Source organism: Zingiber officinale, chromosome 4B (assembly GCF_018446385.1).
Source record: "Zingiber officinale cultivar Zhangliang chromosome 4B, Zo_v1.1, whole genome shotgun sequence".
Classification (NCBI taxonomy): domain Eukaryota; kingdom Viridiplantae; phylum Streptophyta; class Magnoliopsida; order Zingiberales; family Zingiberaceae; genus Zingiber; species Zingiber officinale.
Genome location: NC_055993.1, coordinates 51,064,289 through 51,087,694, shown reverse-complemented (window position 1 = coordinate 51,087,694; position 23,406 = coordinate 51,064,289). Strand labels below are relative to the sequence as shown.

Sequence of the window (23,406 nt, the reverse complement as noted above, 5' to 3'; positions counted from 1 at the left end):
TCTCATAGCATATTCAATCTTTCATGCTCGTACAAAATATGTGGAAATTGATTTTCATTTTGTTCGTGAACGTGTGACAACTCAAAAGTTATCCGTCTCTTATATTTATGGCTGAAGATCATATCGTTGATATCTTTACTAAGTCATTATCCTGACAACGTTTCAACAAGTTAGCAAGCAAACTCAACATTAAAGATTTCCCGTTAAGTTTGTCAAGAGATAAAAGAAAATTATCAGAATTAATCGGATCAAATCACCAAATCAAATAAAATTAATATTAGGATTATTCTAATAATTCTGTTATAATTATTAGAATAATTCTTAAAATTATTCTTAGAATAATTTTATTATTTATTAATTGGTTAATTGAGCCAGTACTTTTTAAACATTATATATTGTATTGTCCTTGAAATAAATATCAATGAACAATAAGATTTATTATTGCTCTCATATTATTTCTTTCTCTCTTCCTATTCTTTCTCTTTAACAAGAACCTCAAGTAAACTAAACCCAAGTTACAAGATTTAAAGGACAAAAAAAAATACTGACCGTTACTAACATTTCGAAGCCATATATAGTTGCATCGACACCACTAACCCTGAAACTAATTTTGTAGCTCTCGTGATGCCTTCCAACTCATGTTATATTAAGAGAGATAAAGGTGCCTGTGGTACGTACAACTACATGGATGGCTCCTCTCGAGCACCAAATGCCATGGCCCTACGACCTACTCTCTCTTCCACTCGTGCCTTAAAATTAAACCGAGAAAGCCAAAGTGCTACCTCACAACGTTTGTCATCTCTGATCATCTGCCCTATAATCTAATACTACCACACAGGTACAATACACTTAGTGGAATAAGCTGAACCATCCACCCATACGCATCTATCTCACTATATATGTACTATAATCATATATACGTCCTCACACTTGCGAATTCTATACTAATCTCTCTTTTGTATAGTGGAGCTTCCGAAAGCACTCTCGAACTGACTGGTGCTGCTATATTTAACACGAATACATAGCATCTTTGACCTATCAGCCTTTTGCTACCAACAGTATTAATGAAGGTTCAGGTGAGAGTAAAAATATATGAAATACTTTTTACATTCGTGGAAGCAAAGTGTCAACTTGAGCTACGGACGAGCATGTCACATTTGAAGTGATAAGATGACACAACACAGAACAAACTCACTCTGTTTCTTTAGCAACCAGTCGAATCGCATTGTAGTGGGTGCAATTAATGTATGCTCGCTCCATCCGATTTATATAAGGGATCCTGATCTCCATGCACAATGCGTGAACTTTGATTGAGTAGAGAGGAAGAATAGTAAGGGAAGATGGGAGAAGAGGTGAGCGAGGCGTCTGAACTGAAACAAGAATGTCAACTTGTATTGAGAGAGTGCGGTGGAACAGAGCCAAAAGGCTTGAGGGATTGCTATGGTTTTATGATAAATCCTGATGGAAGGTAAATACAGACCTCGATTGCATCTTCACCTCATGCACGTTCAAACAATGATAGTTACTAACCAGGAACAAATCCGTGTCAGATGGTATGGGCTGTGGGTGAATGTGATAGTTCTGTGGGCGATCTACTCCATCTTCTTCACTTCGCTAGAGTTTGGCTTCTTCAGAGGCCTGTCAGAGCAGTTGGAAGGCCTGGACTGCGCGCAGATCATTTTCTTGGTCGACATAGTCATTCAATTCTTTGTTCCTTACAGGGACCTGGAGACCTACAAAATGATCAGCCATAGGAGGAAGATTGCTTTGCGGTGAGCCATGTCCATCAGCATTATACATTCTAATTGAGATGACAAACAGCCGAGCATGATTCCTGTGCTGCAGCTATCTCAGGGGAAGTTTTGCAGTTGATCTTCTTGGATGCTTCCCATGGGATTCCATCTACAAGGTAAAGCAAGAACAATATCAGATAGCACAAACTTCATAAAATCATAACCTTGTGTTTCCTTACCATAGGCAACAGGAAACGAAGCAATCCGGTTCCTCACATGGGTTCGAGTATTTCGCGCGAGGAAGATCATTCAATTCTTCAAGATGATGGAGAAGGACATCAGGATCAACTATCTCGTCACGAGGATAGTGAAGCTTCTTATGGCTGAATTGTATTGCGCGCACACAGCTGCATGTGTGTTCCATTACCTAGCATTAATGGTGCCACAAGAACAAGAAGGGAATACATGGATTGGAAGCCTGACACTACTAGGTGATTACCAATACAAGAACTTCAGGGATATTCACTTTTGGAGACATACATCACCTCCTTATATTTCTCCTTCGTTACATTGGCAACTGTTGGTGAGTCATGAGAAAGTAAACCTAAACTTTTCATGCACGCGCCAAATTATTTGATACATTGTGCCACTGATTTTTTTAGGATATGGAGATATACATGCTGTGAATACCAGGGAGATGATTTTTGTCATGGTCTACATATCTTTGACCATGATACTCGGAGCCTATGTGATCGGCAATATGACTGCATTGATTGTTAAGGGATCGAAGACCGAGCAATTTCGAGACAGGATGTCAGATCTCATCGAGTACATGAACATTAAAAAACTTGAGAAAGGTATAAGATCACAGATCAAAGACCATTTAAGACTGCAGTATGAGAATAGCTACAGGAAAGAATATATTCTGGAGAACATCCCAGTAGCTGTGAGATCCAAGGTATGTATAACTATTAGTTTAGATATTGCTTGAAAGAAAGGTATTTTTCGATATAAAAGAATTTTTGGCAAATATTTGATTGTTAGCCATGAAAAAGTAGAGTTTATCTATTAATCAATGCACTCGTAGATATCTCGAAGCAAGCTAACCAATGTAAGTATAAACTTTTGCAGATATCTCGAACTCTATATCTCGATTTGATACGTAAAGCCCCCCTTTTCAAAGGATGTTCAGAGGAATTCCTTTATCAGATTGTATGATTGTAACTTTGCCATTTTAGAGATGCTTTAATTGCATTATTTATCATAACTATACTACAATTGCGATGCAATTAATTTAACTTTAATAAAGCTTTAGATACTGAATGGATCGATGCAGGTGATGAGGCTGAATGAAGAACTGTTTCTCCCAGGAGAAATGATTGTAGAACAAGGAAGTCCAGCGAATCGAATCTACGTAGTACTTCAGGGATATCTGGTAAAAGAAGTTCGACTTATAATTGAAAGATGAAACAAAGAAAATCAACTAGGCAAAAAAGTTTTTCTTTTTAAATCTTTTTTCCTCTTTTATTTTCTTAGTTCTTTTTTCTGTTCTCTCTTTCAAACAGGAGGAACTCTTCATTGGAGAAGATAGCGCAGAGGAACCAATCGTGGAACTCACGACCTCTGATACACTGGGCGATGTGGCTTTACTCTGCCACATCCCGCAGCCATTTGCAGTGCGTGTTTGTGAACTCTGTAAAGTCTTGCTGATAGAAAAGCAATCGTGGGACAACATATTGCAGCTGCACATGAAGGATCATACCCAAATGCTCATCAACTTACTTGAGGTACCTAAACCAGCAGCAACAATATTCAATCAATCTGTTAATATTTGTGATTTTCGACAGAAACGGAGAGAACCAAGCATCTTGCAGCTGGAGCCTCACATCAGATACCTTATCGCAAAGCAAGAAGAAGAACTAGCATTAGGCCTCAGCAGCACTGCTTATTACGGGGACATCAACCGTCTTAAACTCCTAATCAATGGAGGAGCAGATCCAAATACTGCAAATTATGATGGCAGAACTGCACTCGTAAGCAATTGCTTTTGTCTGGACAACTTAAATTCACAGTCACTTGTGTCTGTTTATTCTGTTGCAGCATATGGCTGCTGGTAGAGGACATGAGAAGGTAGTGAAGTTTCTTATCAAACGAGGAGTCGATGTTAATTGCATAGGTCAGTGATCCCTCATCAGACAGGAATACTGCCTTGGTCTTGTTCTGACACAACTGGTTTGCCCAGATAAGTTTGGAAACTCTCCATTGTTGGAAGCTTTGAAGGCAGGACATGAACTGATTGCAGCAGTCCTGGTGGAAAATGGTGGCATCGTGAATCTGAATGATGCTGGGAGATTTCTCTGTGAAGCCGTCACAGATAACAACGTAAAGTTACTACGAGGGTTGCTGAAATATGGAGTTGATCCAAACTCCAGAAACTATGATGAAAGAACACCACTTCATGTTGCTGCTTCACAGGGCTTGCACCATGCTGCTACTATCCTGATTGAGTCTGGAGCAGATGTTCTTTCTAAAGACAGGTACTTAAATACTTTACAGTGACATTCAATCACATACTGCATTTCTTGCTCTCTTTTTTTTCACAATAAAATCTTTAGTGGCATGAAAGCCAAATGCATCACTATGTACCAAGTCTAATAAATTAGAACTTTCTTCTATCCTAGAAAATAAATTTTGAGTGATCTTAGTTTTCAGTCAGTTAATGTTTTTATACATGAATAATGAACATTAGAAATAAGCTTATACTTCATCATATGATGCGTTTTTGAAGTTAGCATGTTCTAATCTACCATCCCATGCATTAAACAAATCAATTAACCGAGCAAAAATTAAATTCACCGCCCTTAGAAAGTCCACTTGTTTGTCTCAAATTAAATTTCAAAGTTGTATACGATAAGCAAACTATTAGATACTAAATTCCTCCAAAGAATTGGAATATACAAGTAGAGATGACAATGGGTAGGATTTGAGTAGGATTTCATATCCTCCTTACTCATCCTCATTTATTATATCTATCCCCATACTCATCCCCATACCCATCGGATATTTAATTTTCATACTCATCCCCATACTCCTCGGAGGTTCGGATATCCATATCATATCCATCATCTTATTACTCCCTACGATTTTCGTTTTCTTAAAAAAGTATTTCAATGTACCTCTATGCTCTTCCTCGTCTCGCGCTCCTTCGATTAGGTGAACATTTCTCGTGGAAAAGAAAATGAGATACGTGTTGATGACTAGATAAAGAGGCAAACTAAGTCTTTTTTCCCGAGGCGGAAAGCGGGCTAGAGTTTTTTCTTTCCTAATAAAGAATTAGGCTTATATTATTTATTTATTTATTTATATATATATCGGGTATGGGTAGGGTATGAGTAAGATTTACCACATCCACCTCTGTACCCATACCCAAAAATACCCATATCCGAAACCCATTTACTATAATCGGGTATAAAAATTTCCTCCATATCTTCCTCTATTTGGGTCGGATGTCGGATTACCCATCGGATTCGGGTGAAATTGTCATCCATATATACAAGACATAATTAAGAATAAGAATACAAAGTCTTTGAAAGTCAAGTTTCGCCATCGTTTTGTATATGTAATGGAGTAGTAACTAAAATTTTCGAGTAGAGAACTCCACCTTTCATAGACTCTAGCTTCGTGAAGAAGTTCATGTTGTTATATGTTGGATATATATGAATGGAAAAGCGGTGGAAGAGGAAAGAAGCTCTATTGTGAATAGGATTTTAGTCTTACATTGAGAGTTTCAAGAAATATTGGTTGGTTTATATTGATTCACATGCATTGATAATGTGAACAAATGCATGGGGAGAGGCTTTCTCTCACATGTGGATGCGCAAGGGGTGCATATCCAAGGACCGAATTGTACTGAACCAAGTTGACTCGTGTGTGAGCACGACCTACATGCCTGAATACTGGACCGGTCGAGGCAAAATTTGCCTGAGTGGAATGAACCAATTTGGTCTAACCCCCCATATAAGGAGGTTATGATCACAGACAAAATAGATACACACAAAAGCTGAAGCTCTCCACCCTCCTCTGTCGTGCATCTCTTACTCTGCAAAGTACCCGTGATAGCAGTCGAGTACCTCTCAGTTCGCCGTGACCACCAGTGCTAAGTGGGAATCACGGTTAACCATTGTATCCTGGGAAAAGACGACCTGAGAATCTTGAAGCACAATCGGAGAAGGGGAGAATCTATTTTAAGGAAATTGTGTCCATCGCAGGCCTCGATTCGCTCAGTCGATCTACCCGCTTGGTCTCACTACCCGATTGGACACTCAGCCTGATCTGCGACTCGCCTGCACTGCCCGATCAGCCACTTTTCCCACTTGGCCTGATATGTTACTCGCCTGCATTACCCAATCAACTACTCTACCCGATCAACCTACCAATAGGTTGTAGCTTCTAGAATGTTAGACTAAAAAGTTATTGTGGTAAGTTTCTTTAGAAAATTTTAAAGTTTTATCTTTATTCTCCTAAAGATGACACTTTTTGAAGTGTTCTTTTACAAAAAAAAAAAAAAAAAAAAAAGCAATCCCCTATTTTCTTTTTATGTGAGCCTTCAATGATACATCCCCTTCTTGTTCATGTGTGGAGCCTTTGACACATTCTCTCCTTCCACTGAAAGTATCTTAGACTTGTCTTGTTGAGAACCTTCCTCTTGATTCCTCCCCAATTTATATTGTCTTAACCTACTCCTCGAAGTAAATATATAAGTTTTGTAGGATCAAATGGTAACCAACTAGAGTTGGGAGGAGATTTTATGTTTGGGAAAACGATTTAATTTAAGCTATGTATTTGTGTTTGATATATGTCTAAGTGTGCAAGAACATAAGTATACACAGGTGGAGACAACTTTTTGTGACCACTATCATGTGTACATAGTGGATCAAGGTCTATGCAGATTTAAAAAGGATGGTATGAGACACCCAAGGGACCACAAAATGAGAAACATCAAAGATAGTTGTTCTTGGAAAGCATATTATGTATGTGAGGCGAGAAGAAAGACATGGGGAGGGAGGTAAGGATTCAGTGGATTCAAGAGATTAGAAGTTTAATGTAAGATAGCCGGAGGCACCCTACATAAGTATATGAGAAGGATGACATGAGAAAGGAACTGAGAATTAAGTACATCTAAGAGATGAGAAGCTAGATGGGTGAAGGTTTTGCGATGGAAAGAAGTTGTTTGATGAGTATAGATTTGAGAACAAATGTACACAGGCGAAGATAGCTTTAAATCTAGGTGAATTTGGTCATTAGATGTGTTGTAGTCAACATGTCAATCAGTTGAAAATGCATGAGTAGTTAACTGATGGTTAAGTCAATCGAGCAATCAACTCGAAACCTAACATAATTGTATTTTCTAGTGACTAGTTAACTAATTTTCTATGAGCAATTGATTGATGCATATCGACTGAAATAGTCATTGATGGAAATGAAGCAATTAGTCATGATCCATTAGTTTTGGTCAGTGCTAGTCAACTTGTGGTTATGGCTAATCAACACTCTATATAAAGCAGTCATCAAAAGAAATGCATAAAACCACACGATTCATTGGAATTAGTTGATTTAGTCGACTGATGGGTGCCATGTTAGCAAGAATTTGTCAAAAAGTAGTTTGTGGAAGAAGCCATATTAAGAGTTATAAAGGTTATAAATAACATACAATAGATCATAGATCATATTTTTAGGTTAAGTTTCTATTTATTTTATGTCTTCTTGTTAGATCCTAAAGTTCATCTTTGGTACTCAATTAAAGAGGAGAAAAAAAAAGAGGATTCCAAGAGTAACCATTAAAAAGATCATAGATCATGGATTGAAAGCCTAGATAAAGCATCATGTGGATGCGATTTCAACCAAACCAATGGGATTTTCATGAGGATGAAAAGTCAACAAGGATGAGACTTCAGCAATGTAAAGTGATCGACCCACCAAATGGGATTTCCAATTTATTCTCTAATTGATATAAAAATCAACCTGTAGAGAGAATCCTCACAACTCACCATATAGATATAAATCTAATCATAGGTGCAAAGAGAGTTTAAAGAGAACTTTTGCTGCAAGGATGAAACCTTAATAAGCCTTCTAAAGCCCCTAAATGATCATTTAAGACTTCAACAATGACAAATTAATGTTTGAGATGTTTTATGTGAGTTCTTATTCAAAAATATTTACCAAGAAGATTTTAAATGAGGCCTAATGGTTATACATTTTCATGGTTGGTCGACTAGCAAAAGGCTTTGGTTGACTAAAAACTATTTGTTTATCATCATTCCAAGCCATAGTTCAAATTTTGGTTGTCTAAGAAATGTATTAGACTTACTATGCTAATTTGATCACCTAACCAAAAATTTTAGTCACTTGGTTTTTGTCCAAAGTGTCAATCTTTGATCACCTATACCCAGGGACAGATTTATGTAAGGGCTGGGCTGTCGATAAAATCACTCGAAAATTTGAATTTCTCATCTAGTATCTCGAAGTCAACTTTGGTCATCTCAGCCTAAGAAGAAGACCTTTGCACAGTACAAAGCAATAACTAATAAACTTAATTACATAAAGATTTTAGACAAATATTCATTCGCCTTATCAATTCAATCATTTAAATGAATTCTTTCCCTATAAGCAAATAAGAATATAAAAAAAAAACTCTATTAATAAAAGTTAATTTCTTTCGTCTCTAGTGAAAGCCCGTAGCTAATTTTGAGATAAAGATATTCCATTTCTAGTTGGATTAAAAAATTATTTATATATTTATTTTAAAATTGACCGGATAAAATTAATTTTAAATAGAAATTTTATCTCTAATTTTATTTTAAACCTGTTTTTAATTTATCTCAAATAATATATCAAATATAATTTTAATTTATTTATAAATTTGTTTACAATTTTATTTATAAATTCGTATATAATTTTATTTAAAATTTGATAAAATATAGGAAAAGGTGAGATGATAACGTGCTTGTGTAAAGTGAACTCAGACCTCTTCTATAACATCCTTGGCAGACTCAACCAACTCAGAATCAGCCCTGCCCACTTTTAATTCTCGGATCCGTCCCTGCCTATACCTTGGTTGTTGGTACCAAGTTACTAAACCTCTTATTACAAGGTCTACCTAAAACAAACCCAAAACACATCCCAATACACATCCCAATTTGTTGTTCCTCAAGCTTGATCCATCACCAAGGTAGGCACTCCACATGGATGCACACTCAATCTATTAAGTCAATTATCATCAAGTTTACTTTACTATCTCCTTATTAAAATCCTTTCGATAAAGAGTAACAAAAACATTCTACACATTCTTAATAAACACGTTAATACCAAAAAGCTTACGAACATATACTATTTGAACTAATATGAGTGTTCACTTGATTTCTTTTTATATATATATTTTTCATTCATATCATTCAATCAATGGTTAAATTATGAATAGGTGAAATAGTTGTTGGTTTAAATTGAAGAGGTTGGACAACATTGAATTGATTAAAAGAAAACTTAGTTAGCTATTATGTGTATGTTCATATAATGCACACTAGTTCGAGTAATCTAATTTCATAATAAAAATAATAATGTGAAGTACTTAAATGTTATTTTAAATAACATATACGAAATGAGTATGGATGCACTGTTAGCTCAACTTTGTATTAAAAGATAGAGATGAGATTAATTCAACAATAACACAAATACAAGTGTATCTTTACTCAAACACAACATAAAACAATGCTATTTACATGGTTTGTATTTGTAAATGTAGGTGGGGAAACACAGCTGTTGACGAGGGGCGTAGATGCGCGAGCCAACATCTAGTTAATATTCTTGAAGATGCACTAGTAAAGCAAGAAAACAAGTGAAATGACACTTCCTTTTCCACAAGAGAAATCATCAAATGAATCACTCAAGAACTTAATTGACAACTTATTCTCCTTCATCAATTGCATATTCATTTGGTTGAGTCAAACAACTATCATCTAGTTTTTGTTGGAACTTGGTGTTCTTTATGTTGGGTAGCCCTAAGTGGGTGCCTGTTAGAACGCGTTTCATAAATATGCGTAATGAAAATATTTCTAAAAAAAAATTCCTAATTATTATATCACACACACCACACGCTTACGGAAAGTAAATTTACACTAGTTATACCTGACGGATGATGCATAAAAGATTTTATCGGATAATCTGGAGTGGAAATGAGATTGACCAAGCGACGCACGAGCCACACCTCTACTTGTATCCACGCCCAGTTATTTTCGAGACGACTTTAATAAGTCCAAGTTCCATCTTCATGGAAGGTACTAGCCTTGCATTCGAAGATGGAGCGATCTGAGAGAAGGATCACGGCACGATTCGTGTCCGACGGCCGAAGCAACACGACGACACGAAATATGATGAATGGCAACAACGATTGTTGCTATTCAGAAATCGAAAAAACTTGTTGCCGTGGGCGGCAGCAAATCTGGTGGCGGCACTGATCCGACAACAACCATTGCAGACTGGAACAGTCATTGGGCGGCCGGAACCGTTTCCAGATAGCCAACACAGCAGGTTGATCGGACAGAACAGGGATGGCTGGAACAGCAACCTTTGCTAGCTGGAAGCGCTAGGAGAAACAGCCATGGGCTGGTTGGCGACGGGAGCAGTAGCTACCGGAGGTGAAGCTTCTGTCCACTGTAGTTGCCGGCGATGGAGCTTCTATCCAAAGCATCTCCTAGCCATCTCCTTTGCCCGGAACAGGGGAGGAACAACTTCCTCTTGGCACCGGAGCAGGGAGCAGTAGATTTCTGGCGGCAGCAAGCTTCTCGTCGGAACAGCGGTGGCGTCGACAGCTCCCATAGGCGGCAGGTCTTTGCGACAGCAGCGACAGCAGCGACAGCTGCAGCGACGCTGAACAGGACAACAACTCCTGCGTTTGCTCTGGTCGGCAAGGAAGTTGCTGGCCGGAGGAGAGGAGCTTTGGGTTGTGCTTGGGTGGCGCTAAAAGGGGCAGCAACGGTGAGCTCCTTTTCCTGGTTGGCGTCGGCGGCAGAGGTATAGGGGAAAAGGTTTTCCCCTTTTTCCTTGTGTCGGCGGAAACGAAGGAGGGAGAAAAATAAAACATTGTTGCTCCAATTTTTTTTCCTTCCGTCCGTGAGATTAATAAGGAGAGAGAAAAGTAAATAAAGAAAATAAAATTTTAATTTAAAAAATTAACTTATTTCTTTTTTTGTCATCTTTTCTAATATTAATCTCTTATTGGATTTAAATCAGATCCAAACTCGTATCCATTATTCCAAACTTACACTTGAATTATAGTAAGAATTTTATTGATATATTCATATTTATAGAAAATCACATGAAGTCTTATAGTAGATCACTCCAATAAATTAGTTATCATAATTAGTATCTACGTTTAATTTTTAACATCTCAATATCTCCAGCTAGTAAGAAACAGCTGTTTAGTTAAATCAAGAAATATAACCCTGCTAATCTATCAAAATTGATGATGTCCGAACTCATCAATTCATCGACTAGGGAATATTTCTATAGATTCATAATTACACATGTAAAGATACTTATCAGTTATGATCCAATCATAAATTCTCTTATGCTATGAATCATATCGTGGATATTTCAATATATGAGTTTAAGATCCAATCATACATATAAAGAATGTGCACCTAAATAGACTATATTTATCAAATAATTAATGAAAATTATAAAATAATTACCTTAAGACGTCCCTAAAAATTTAACACTTTATAATCATATATGATATTAACATGGAACCGAAAATAACTAGCAAATATGGAAATTTTTTAGGCTTTCATTTCAGGTTGGAAAAATGAATTACGGTACAAAATATCATATTAGTACTTAATGTAAGTCAATTGACTGACACTTCTCTATAACTTTGGTCATCCGACAATCCATATCTTTTGAAGAGAGTTTTTTTTTTTTTTTTATGATTATTAAGTTATATTGTCATCGCTAGATGATATCTTTGATGGGGCACACCATCACCATGGCTATTAGAAAAGCCATTGTTGTAGAATAAACAATGGTACTTGTTTCGAATTTAAGATTTTCTAAGGAAGTTAAGTGTGACACATGCATTTATGGTGAAAAAAAAAAAAAAAGAGGAATCCGCCGCTCCGACGGCCCCCTACGTCTGCCCCACGGTGATGTAGGAGGAGGGTTAATCAGGGTGAATGCTGGGTTGACAAGTGGCTGGGGTTCGAGGCTTTAAGCCGGTAGACGGGGATATTATCCTATATTGTAACCGTCGACACTCGAACCGATGCGTCATGGTGCAAGCATCCCAACCATTTACCAACTGATCCAGCCCCTGGGGGCATGACATGCATTTATGCTTAAATGCATTTTTGTGATGAAAAGTTGAACCATCATGGTGAATGCTTAAATGCATTTATGCTTAAATGAAAAGTTGAACCATCATGAATGAATCAATTTTTGTGATGGATAGGTGCGATGAAATTGATTACAAATGACCACTACGGAAAAAACAATCGTATAGGCACGATTTTAATGCTGTTTTAAAAATAAATTGGCTAAATGAATCAGTTTAAACTATAAACTGTTTCTATTGACCGATCTTTTTAGAATAATTTTAAAACTACACGTGTTGAATAATTTTAGTATCAATTCAAATAAATCGTTATTGTAAATCATTTTTAATTATATAACTATTTGAAGGAATCTTAAAATTATTGATATTGGATACTTTCAATAATAGTTCTTTGTCAAACGTTACTATTAATTATTTTTATTACTATAATTTATAAGACAATTTTCAAATTACTCATATTGAATTTTTTTAACAGAAGTTTTGTAAATTGTTGCTACAAACAACTTCTATCCTCTAATATTTTAGAATTGGTTTTTAAACTGCATCTATTCATAGTTGCGGCACTGATTTACATAAATTGTTGTTGTAAACCACTATTATTGTTATAAATATTAGAAAAAAATCTTGAAACAGTTGATATTGGATACTTTTAGCAATGATTTTATGTCAAAAGTTGTCATTAATTATTTCTATTGTCCTAACTTCTAGGAATAATTAACAAACCACTCATATTGAATGCTTTCAACAATTTGTTATGTAAATTGTTGTTATAAATCACTTCATTGCTAACTCAAAATTAGAGGTGCAAACGAATCTAACCAGTTCATAAGTTTTTCAAGCCAACTCAATAAATATTTGATTTGTATTCGAACTTATCGAATTCAAGCCGAACTCGAATATGTTCAAACTTTTTTTGATCCGAACTTGAGTCCAAATTATTTAGTTTGATAGTTCGTGAGCCGCTCGCGAATCTTAATATTTTATTTAATATAATATAATTATATATTAAATAAATAAATTCCAAACCTTTCGAGTATTTATTTTTGAATAATAGTTTGAATAGCTCATGAACATGTTTAAATCTTTTAAGCCGAACTCGAACTCGAGCTTTGATTCGAGCTAAATCCGAGCCAATATTTTTAAACTTCTCAAATTTCGAATCGAGCTTGAACTCGAAGATAACTAATTCGAGCCTTAGATTTTTTTTCATATTTGACTCAATTCAATTCGTTTACACGCCTACTCAAGATCATTATGATCTTTATCTTTGTGATAAAATTTAAATTTAAATAATTTTTATTAAAAATAAGAAAATTTTAAATTTGATATTTTTATTTTTCAAATTTTAATTATAATTTTTTCAATAAGAGTACTTATATAAAAAAAATTGACCATACACACATACGAGGAGTACTAGTATTATTTTAAGTTAAACCACCTCCTATTTGAAAACTATACAAATTATTTAATATTTAACATAGTTATAAATATTTATATAATTTTTTTATTAAAAAAAACTTATATATAGAAGCATAATATATTAAATTAAATTTGTCTTTCTAGATGACAACTATCCTAACAGATATTATGCGACAAGGTATAAGTTCTCCATATGAAAGCGGTCGTAGAACTCTCTCACTATCAGAGTCAGATAACATTAGATGGAATTTTGGGAAAAAAATTATTTATTTGATATTATCACTTTAGTTATCTATTGAATTTGAAACATCTTCATTTATTTTATATCAGTAATTGGAGTATTTTTGTTATTGTTTATTAATGTTATATATTGACTTTGCGAGTGCCTTTAATTAAGTTATTTTTCTATTGTCCTCTTTCTTGATTCCTAGTTCTTTCCATCTCCCCCAACAGTTTGTTCCCTTCTATTCCCTAGCTCTTTTTCATTCTTTGTGATTGCCCCATATTTTCCAAAGATATAAAAAAATTTGAGTTTACGGGCAATTTTTTTGGTTAAAATGAATCCGACTGATAAATGTTTTAAATTACTGATGAAAATAAAATTTAATCGATAATTGTACTTATTTATCATTTAAGTTTATCTATATGTATCTACTTCTATATTGGTAAGACCGGTATTAGATTAATATAAGTGATCTATACTTTTTTTTAATATGATCAGTAATTTTAAATATTCATCCGAAGTTATATTTAACGAGTAATATTTAACTTATAACTTTTTACTTACCAAATATAATTTTGACATATAGTTATACTTATAAAAGATATATTAACTCGATTTAACTAGTATGTTTTATAATTTATTAGTCAATTTTAATTTTGTTTAGTTAATTAAAAATATTTATTAACCAAATATATTATTATTTAAATAAAATTATGTTGGAAAGTTTAAAGAAAAAAACTTTAATCATTAAATATATTATAAAATTTTATTTTTATTTTTTTCTTGTTATATTTTAAATTTTGTTAATAAATATATTATTTTTATTTTTACTATCCGTCAGATTTCCTTACACTTCCAGAGTCAATTGGGATATCTACAAATTTTGTACATCTGCCGCCTTTCAATATTCCATGCCGGCAAGCCCGGGATGTTAGGTGTAGAGTGTAGACGCATTAATAGAGTCCTGTCCAACCCTATCAATCTACCATCTATTTTAGGGCATATTTTTCCTTCCACCGAATAGCTTCGACAGTGACACCGATGATGAACTTGTGTGATGCGATGAGTCCGACGACAACAAGGGAGACGATGACTAAGGGTGGTTGTGACAAGACCAAGGCGATGAAGGTTATTTCCGTCACAGAAGGCAGACATCCAATTTTCAGTGGGGCACATCTCTCGCTACCTTAAGATCGATTGATACACTCGTTAGTTCTGGTACACCAGACTCTTTCTACAGTCCTCAAGTATCGTTGTTGATGTAAATCACTTCTGTGTTTTGTTGTTTCACTAGAGATCCCTATCTCTACCTAACTTTACATTTCTTTTTGTTTTAGGTGTTGGAGTTGGCTGGAAATGCCACTATGGATAATAAGAAGAACCACATTATTCAGTTAGCTGTGGAGAATGACGAGGAGCTTGGCAAGCTCCTAGCCGGTGCGATGATTTCTAGTGGTGGGATCATGCTCAACATTCACTAGGTCCACTTGGATGGGTCTAGTGGCTAGCGCATGAGGTATTGTCATAATGAGGTCTGGGGTTCGAATTTCGGCAAAGCCGAGATAAATACCTCCCTTATGTGCTAGTCACTATTCCAAAGGCTAGTAGCCGTCCGTGATTTACCTCCTCCGTGTTGACTTTGGGACGGATTGACGGGGGCGCTGGGGGCGAGCGTATTCACCTTTTACCACAATGTCCAACATTCACTAGGCTTTACTGCCCAAGAAGCAAGGCTAAGGGAAGGGTAAATCAGAGATCATATTAGCCTCACAAGAATTCTAGGTTTTTTTTTTGTTTATTTCTATTCATCTTCCTGTTTTGATTGCAAAGGATTCTTTAGAGTTCTAATTAGAAACTTCTTTCAACCGCAACTGCTAATAAGGATTGTGTTGGTATAGGGAGCACTATAATTGAATCTATATTTTGATATTGTCAAGGTTCAAATTAAGTCTTGTTATTATATGATAAATTAATCTAATGTGTAGAATGTTCAATTTAGAAAGTCCTGGTAAGTTAGTTGGACCCGATACTAAGTAAGATCGTGGAAATCAGGCAAGAAGTTTAGATAGGTCAAGTGGATTTGACATTTGGCAGGTGAATTCAATAAGTCTAGAGAACCCAATATTGAATCAAGTGGAAGCCTTGGCAGACCGATCTGATACTGAGTGGTTAAAGTCTAAATAGGTATAGAGAACCCGATATTTGGCAGGTAAGTTGAGATAAACTCATTAAAGGAGTGTAGAGAGGCCATGTCCTTATCGGGACAAACCCTAGGTGCTGATCTAATTGAAGAAACCAACGAAGGTTTTTAAGTTGAGATCAAGAGAATCCTGTCTTAATTATGTATACTACTAATCTTGTTTTGCAAGTTTATTATTATTGTATTTGTTGATTCTGCGTTGTAAATAAGCAAAAATTGGGTTGACCTTGGATCGCGCGCCGAGAAAACCAGCTACCAATCGATCGACCGATCGATTGGAGGTGCCCGATCGATCGGTTGATCGATTGGGCAGCTCTTTGTGCTCACGACACTTGCTCCCAATCGATCGGCCGATCGATTGGGCTGCTGCTTGTCGTAGCACTCTCCCAATCAATCAGCTGATCGATTGGGCTTGGGTCAATCGATCCGCCGATCGATTGCCCCAACCTTGACTTGCCTAAACTCAAGTCCAAGGTTCCCAAACCCAACATTCTGTTAATTGTGACCTATTGAGACTCCTTCTGCCTAGCATCTGGTCAATCTTGACCTATTGGGACTTCTTTACCAAGTGTCCGGTTAATCCTTTGACCTACTTGGACTTTTCTCCTCGTGGCGAGTGTCCGATCAACCTTGGCCCACTTGGACTTACCGTCTCATGCCAAGTATCCGGTCCTCCATGACCTAATTGGACTTCTACCAGATGTCCGGTCACCCTTGACCCATTTGGATTTCCTCGTGCCAAGTATCCGGTCAATCCTTTGACCTACTTGGGCTTCCCAACACCGGGTGTACAGTCAACCTTGATCCACCTGGATTACCACGTGCCTGGCTTCACTGACTAGGTCTTTCCATCTGCCTAGCTTCACTAATTAGGACTTTTTATCTGCATGGTTTCACTCACCAAGACTTTCACCTAGCTTCACTCACTAGGGTTTTCACCTGGCTTCACTCACCAGGATTTTTCCAACTGCCTAGCTTCACTTACTAGGTATTCACTTGCCTAGCTTCACTCACTAGGTCTTTCACCTGACTTCACTCATCAAGATTTTTCAACTGTCTAGCTTCTCTCACTAAGACTTTCACCCGGCTTCAATCGCTAGGATTTTTCCTTGCCTAACCTCCAGTTAGGACTTCCCCAGTTAAGTATTCGATCAACCTTGACCTACTTGACTCTTCTTCACATCAAACTGGTCATCCCTTGACCAGAGGGGAATTATATCAACAATCTCCACAATCGGACGATTACATCTGCAATCTCCATGTATTGTCAAATATCGAAACTCAAACATCAAGACTCAAGTTTGAGCCAACTCAAACTTAGTCAACCTGGTCAACCTGACCCAGGGGATATTGTACCAACATAAAAGACAAAAAAGGAAATCAGGTTCTGTCGACTGATAAGTAGAATTAGTCAACCGATAAAAACAAGGAAAGACAGGCAGGTCAATTCGGATCATAGCAAACAAGAAAAGGAGTGGGGTTCAGTCGACGGATAGAGAGATTGACCACCAAATGTATCAGTCGACTGAACGATTTTTCAGTTGATCGAACCATGTTTATAAAAAGGCCTTGAGCTCTGAGCCAACTATAACTTTTCACTATGCTTCATTCTGTTCCTCCTTCTACTGCGTGCGCAAGCTCTAACTACTTTGATGCTTTGACAAGCAATGCTTCATTGTATTCATTTGTTGTTGGTATATTCATTGTACTTGCATATTATTATAACTACATCTTTTACTTGTGCAATTTAATCATTTAGTGGATTACCCAACAAAAGCGATTAAGAATCTCGAGTCTTGAAGTAGTAGTCGGCTGGGCTACGAATTAAGTAAAACCAAATGTGTCTCTTGTACTTACTTTATTCAATTGCTTATCTCTGTTTGATTTTATGTTACGAAAAGAAAATATTTTAATCGATCTAGATTCACCCCCTCTCAACTTTTACGATCTAATAATTGATATCAAAGCCAAGTTGCTCTAAAAAGACCTAACCATCTTTTTAGATATTTTCTTTTCTCCTTTTCTTTATACTAGTTTTTCTTATTTATTCTTTATCTTGTACTATTAATCTCAAGACGAAGTCTTGGAAATCTTGGTTAGCCTTTTTTTGTTGTACAAGAATGGCAAGATCTCACCATGAAGGCTACAGTACTGTTCATCCACCTCTCTTCGATAGAGAAGATTTTAGTTATTGGAAGAAGAGGATGACATGTTGCTTGAAATCAGATATCAACATGTGGTTCAATATCAAAAAGGGGTGCATACCACCAAGCGATAATGGAGAACCACTAGATCCGGAAAAGTGGGATCTCGAGATGAAGAAAAAGTCTCAGATCGATTAGAAAGCAATGAACACCTCCAGTATGGTCTAACAAAAGAGGATCTTAATCGAGTCGACCCCTTCAAAAATTCTAAAAAACTCTAGGATCGACTAGTCAAGTTACACAATGGAATTAATGACTTTTAGGTAACAAAGTGAGACCTTCTTTTAAATCAGTTATTTAATATTAAAACATTACATAGAGAAACCACATGCAAGAATAAAAGATATCATCAACAAACTCCACCTCATCGGTGACCAACTAGAAAATTGAGATGTTATAAGGTACGCACTAAATTCCTTCACTTGAAACACACTATGAGTATCGATGGTAGATGACTATAAAGTTTTGAATGATCTTTTCATTATTAATTAGATGAATTATTTTATGAATTAAAATTACATGAGCAGACTAACTCTAGCCAGACCCAGAATAATATAGATTTGTATGCCGGTCAAAATATAAGTAAGGAGGTTAAGCTCAAGTCTAAATCAAAACAAAAATCTAAGAGCAAGTTAGACTCAAATTCAAACAACGAAAAAAATAGTAAACATGGTATGAAGGATGTTTACTAAGAAGAAGTTCAACAAAAGAAAGTTGAAGAAATCACAAAACATCTCAACCATACCAAAATCTTAAATAACCTGCTATGGGTATATAAAAAAAAAGGTCACTACATGCATCAGTGTCTAACCTAAAGGAGGAGAAACCCAAGTCTACAAGAAGAAGGAAAGCACTCAAGACCACTTGGAATGAATCTTCATTTGAGAAGTCGAGTACAGAAGAACCAAAGCAGTAAACTCACCTAGCTCTTATAGAAAGAATGAAAAGTCCAAATCCGAGTCTGATTCAGAATCCAAGTCTGAGTTTGAGTCTGAGTTGAGCAATGGATCCATATCTCTTTCAGAAGGACCACAAGAGGTAATTTTACTTTCAGAATTTCTAATGCGCAAAATTAGTAAATGTCTGTTTAGAAAATTAACTAAATTTGAGGATCAAATTAATTTGCTACTTGAGAAAGTTAACAGCCTTAAGGAGCAAATCAACTTGAATCCCTTAACTAATCGTGTTCAAGAGGGAACTTCAACTCAAGTTGCAAAACTTGAGGAAGAAAATTCTAACTTGAAAGGTCAAGTGGAGGGACTCAAGAAAATGTTGGAAAAGTTTAACTTGAGTTTCAAGTATTTGAATATGATGCTTAAGTCCCAACGAGTTGTGTACAATAAGTCTGGACTCGGATATAAAGCTAACTCATACAACAAACCTTACATGTCTTTATTAAGTCACAATATTCGAATCCAAGTCCAAGCATGAGTTCTGAAAACTTATCTAACAAAACAAGTAGGACCAAACCAATACTATATATCTAAAAATAACATTCATTACTTAAAACTTAAAACATAAAATCTATACTCCAAGGGAGGCGACAAATTAGTTATCACCTCAATAACTTGATCTATCCACTTAGATACTTAGGACTAGATAAATCAGGATTAGTACTAACTTATTAGATTAAAGTTTAGTACTAAGTTTTTTGGGTGAGACCAATTGAAATCTTTGTCTAAGATACGTGGTTACTCTAATGATGTTCAAATGACTCATCATAGTCTGAAAGCTTATTCAAGGAAGCTTGCTTGGGGTACCCAAAGCTACGGTTAAATCAAATACAAATTGAAACAACTCTTGATCATTAACATAACTCATCTCAAAAAAACTGTAGCATTACCTTGGTTGAAAACTTTGACCTGGTGAGATAAAAACTAATTTAAACATAATTAAACGTTAATTAAAATTAAATTAAAACTTAAATCAAAATAAACCTAAGAACTATATTAATGCTAAACTAAATATTAATAAGTTAATTAATTAATCAATTCAATTAATATATCAAATCCTAACAAATTGATTCTAACTCAACTAAGTTTAATAAATAATTGGAAGATAAATTCAAAATTATTAATCAATTAATAAATTACTCTTATTAATCCTAAATTAATTAGAAGTTAATTAATACATTATAAAATCAATTAATTTTAACTTAAATTAATCCAAGCCAATTAAATTAATTAACTTTAAATCAATACTTAAATCAATTTAACTCTAAATAATAAATCTTTAATTAATTCTGTTGATTTTAACGATGAACCTTAATAAATTAAAATCTTAATTAATTTGAAACTTAATCCAAAAATATTAAATAATCAAAATTAATTTTAATAAATCAGCTCACACAACTATAAAATTTTTCTTATTTTTTAAATTAAAATTGGTAATATGAATTAGGTAAACAAAATAAATCCATCAAACCAAAACTTTGGTCTAACTCCTACTTTGTGTGTTGGAACCCAAAAATTTGGATCAATGAATACTGGATAGTGGATGCTCCAGATATATAACTGGAGATCAATAAAAATTCACAAACATAAAGTTCAAGAATCTAGAATCAGTTACCTTCGGTAACAATGATAAACTTAAGGTAATTAGAACATGTGATATTCAGTTAAATCAAATTTCTTAAATAGAAAAGTTTTATTTGTTAAAATTTTTAACCATAACCTACATATCATAAGTTAAATATGTGATGTTGGCTTTGTAGTTAAATTCTTATCATTTGTATGCTTATCAAATCACATTGAATATTCAAATATAACTCTAAGAGGACTTAGACAAAGCAATATCTACTCAATAAATTTACCTAGAACCCCATCTAAATATCATTTAACACAAAAAGAGGAACATGGTTATGACATTGAAGATTAGCTCAAATCCATATAAGGAACAACAATAATAATAATCAAGTCTTATCCCTCTAGGTGAGGTCGACTATATGGATCATTTTACGCCATTGAGCTCTATCCCATACTATATGATCATCTATACTTAAATAAATTTTATCTTATTTTATTATTGATAACCAAGAAGAGGAGCTTTGGCGCAACAGTAAAGTTGTTGCCATGTGACCAAAAGGTCACGGGTTCAAATCCTGGAAACAGCCTCTTGCAAAAAGCAGGGTAAGGATGCATATAATTGATCCTTCCCCAGGACCCCGCATGACGGGAGCTTCGTGCACTGGGCTTCCCTTTATTATTGCTAACCAAGTCTTTTTTTAGTCTCCCTCTTCCTTGTTTGATGTACGTGTTTGTCATAGTTTCACATTTCTTAATTGGAGCATTTATTAATCATCTAAGTACATGCTTGTACCATCTTAAACGTGTCTCTTAGAGTTTTCCCTCAATAGATACAATTATGACTTTCTCTCTAATGTTCTCTTTTCTTATTTTGTCCATCCTCCTTGTCCATACATCTACCTTAATATCCTCATCTCTGTAACTGTCATCTTTTACTCATGTACTCAAGTCAGCCTAACATTCAATTCCATATAACATAGCAGGTCTAACTACGATTTTATAGAACTTTCTTTTAAATTTTAAAGGTAGTCACCTGACACTCTCCTCCATTTCAACCATTATGTTTGTATTCTATGTAAGACATCTCTCTCAATCCCTCCATCGCTTTGTAAAAATGATCCTAAATATTTAAAGCTTTTAGTTTTAGGCAACTTGTCATCTCCTATCTCAACAATTGTCTTATTACGTCTAATATTGCTCTTAAATTTCATATATTTTATATTTATTCTACTAAGTCTAAAACCTTTCCCTTCTAGTATTAGATTCTTGCTTAATATTTACTCTTTTACGTGTTTCATCTACCAAAATAATATCATTTGTAAACCACATGCACCACAATATTATGTCTTAAATGTGTGCAATGAGTTTGTCCATAGTTAGCGTAAAAATATAGGAACTTAGAACTGATCTTTAATATAATCATATCTTTATTGGAAATACTTCAATTACTCTTCCTGAAGTTTTTACTTTGGTTGTTGCATCCTTATACATATCCTTAATTAGTTTAATATATGTTACGCTAACATCTCTTTTTTCTAAAATTCTCCATATAATTTCTCTTAGAACTCTACCATAAGCTTTTTCTAAGTCAATGAATACCATGTGTAGATCTTATTTTTGCTCATGATATTTTTTAATTAGTTGTCTAAGAAGATGTATAGCTTCTATTATTGACCCTCTAGACATGAACCCAAATTAATTTTTTATCACCGTGATCTCCTTCCTTAATCTTTTTCCTATTACTCTTTCCCAAAGTTTCATAGTATAACTCATTAGTTTAATAGTTTACAAAATTTGTACTCTCCCTTGTTCTTATATAAAGGAACTGGAATACTTAGCCTCTATTGATCAGACATTTTTTTTGCTTTTAATATTATGCTAAATAATTTTGTAAGTCATTCAAAATCTTATTTCCCTGGCACTTCTATACCTCTATCGGAATATCATCTGGTCCAATAGCTTTTCTGTTATGCATCCCATTTAAAGCATGTTCTACTTCTGAAGTTTGAATTTTATGATAAAAATTTAAATTTCTATAGTCATTTGACCTACTTAAATTACCTAAGTTAAATTGGTCACCTAAATCTTTCTTAAAAAGTTGATAAAAATACCTCTTCTACCGCTTTTTTATTTCTCTATCATTAACTAATGCCCTATTTCATTTATCTTTAATATATTTTATTTGGATAAAATTTCTAGTCTTCCTTTATCTCACTTTAGCTATTCTATAAATGTCTCTTTCTCCTTCTTTAGTATGAAATTTTTGATATAATTGTTCAAAAGTTTCATTATTTACTTTATTCACTACTTTCTTAACCTTTTTCTTGACTATTGTATATTTTCTTAAGTTGTCCCAATTCTTACAAATATATAATTTCTTATAAGTTTTTCATTTTTCCTTTACTTTTTCTTGTACTTTTTTATTCCACCACTAAGATTTCTTACTTAGTGGTGCATGTCCCTTTGACTCACCGAGTACACTCTTATCCCATGTCATATTAGAGTTACCGTATATTTCACATAATGTTTGTACTCCTACCTTTTTCTTAATATATTTTGCTTCTCATTTTTTAACTTCCAGCACTTAATTTTAGGAGTTATATGTATTTTCTTTCTATTGATATTATGCTTGAGGCATATATCCAATGCTACTAACTTATATTGAGTAGTTAAGCTTTCTCCAGGGATGACCTTGCAATATTCACAAATCTTTCTATC

At 34.7% G+C, this 23,406-nt stretch overlaps 1 protein-coding gene and 1 pseudogene across 1 annotated transcript; both read left to right on the top strand.

Annotated features, from left to right (window-relative positions):
• Positions 1-1,433: 1,433 nt before the first annotated feature.
• On the top strand, positions 1,434-10,304 carry LOC121978251 (annotated as a pseudogene).
• Positions 10,305-10,454: 150 nt separating this feature from the next.
• On the top strand, positions 10,455-15,240 carry LOC121978250 (histone H2A-beta-like). The gene is made up of 2 exons (XM_042530620.1): positions 10,455-10,763; positions 15,097-15,240. Exons 1-2 carry the CDS (start codon positions 10,455-10,457, stop codon positions 15,238-15,240), a joined length of 453 nt encoding a protein of 150 aa, XP_042386554.1.
• The last annotated feature ends 8,166 nt before the right edge of the window (positions 15,241-23,406 follow it).

Coding starts and splice junctions, on each gene's coding strand:
- LOC121978250 (XM_042530620.1), top strand. CDS start 10,455: ATGGAGCTTCTATCCAAAGCATCTCCTAGCCATCTCCTTTGCCCGGAA. Junction 10,764..15,096: donor CGCTAAAAGGGGCAGCAACG/GTGAGCTCCTTT, acceptor TTTTTGTTTTAG/GTGTTGGAGTTGGCTGGAAA.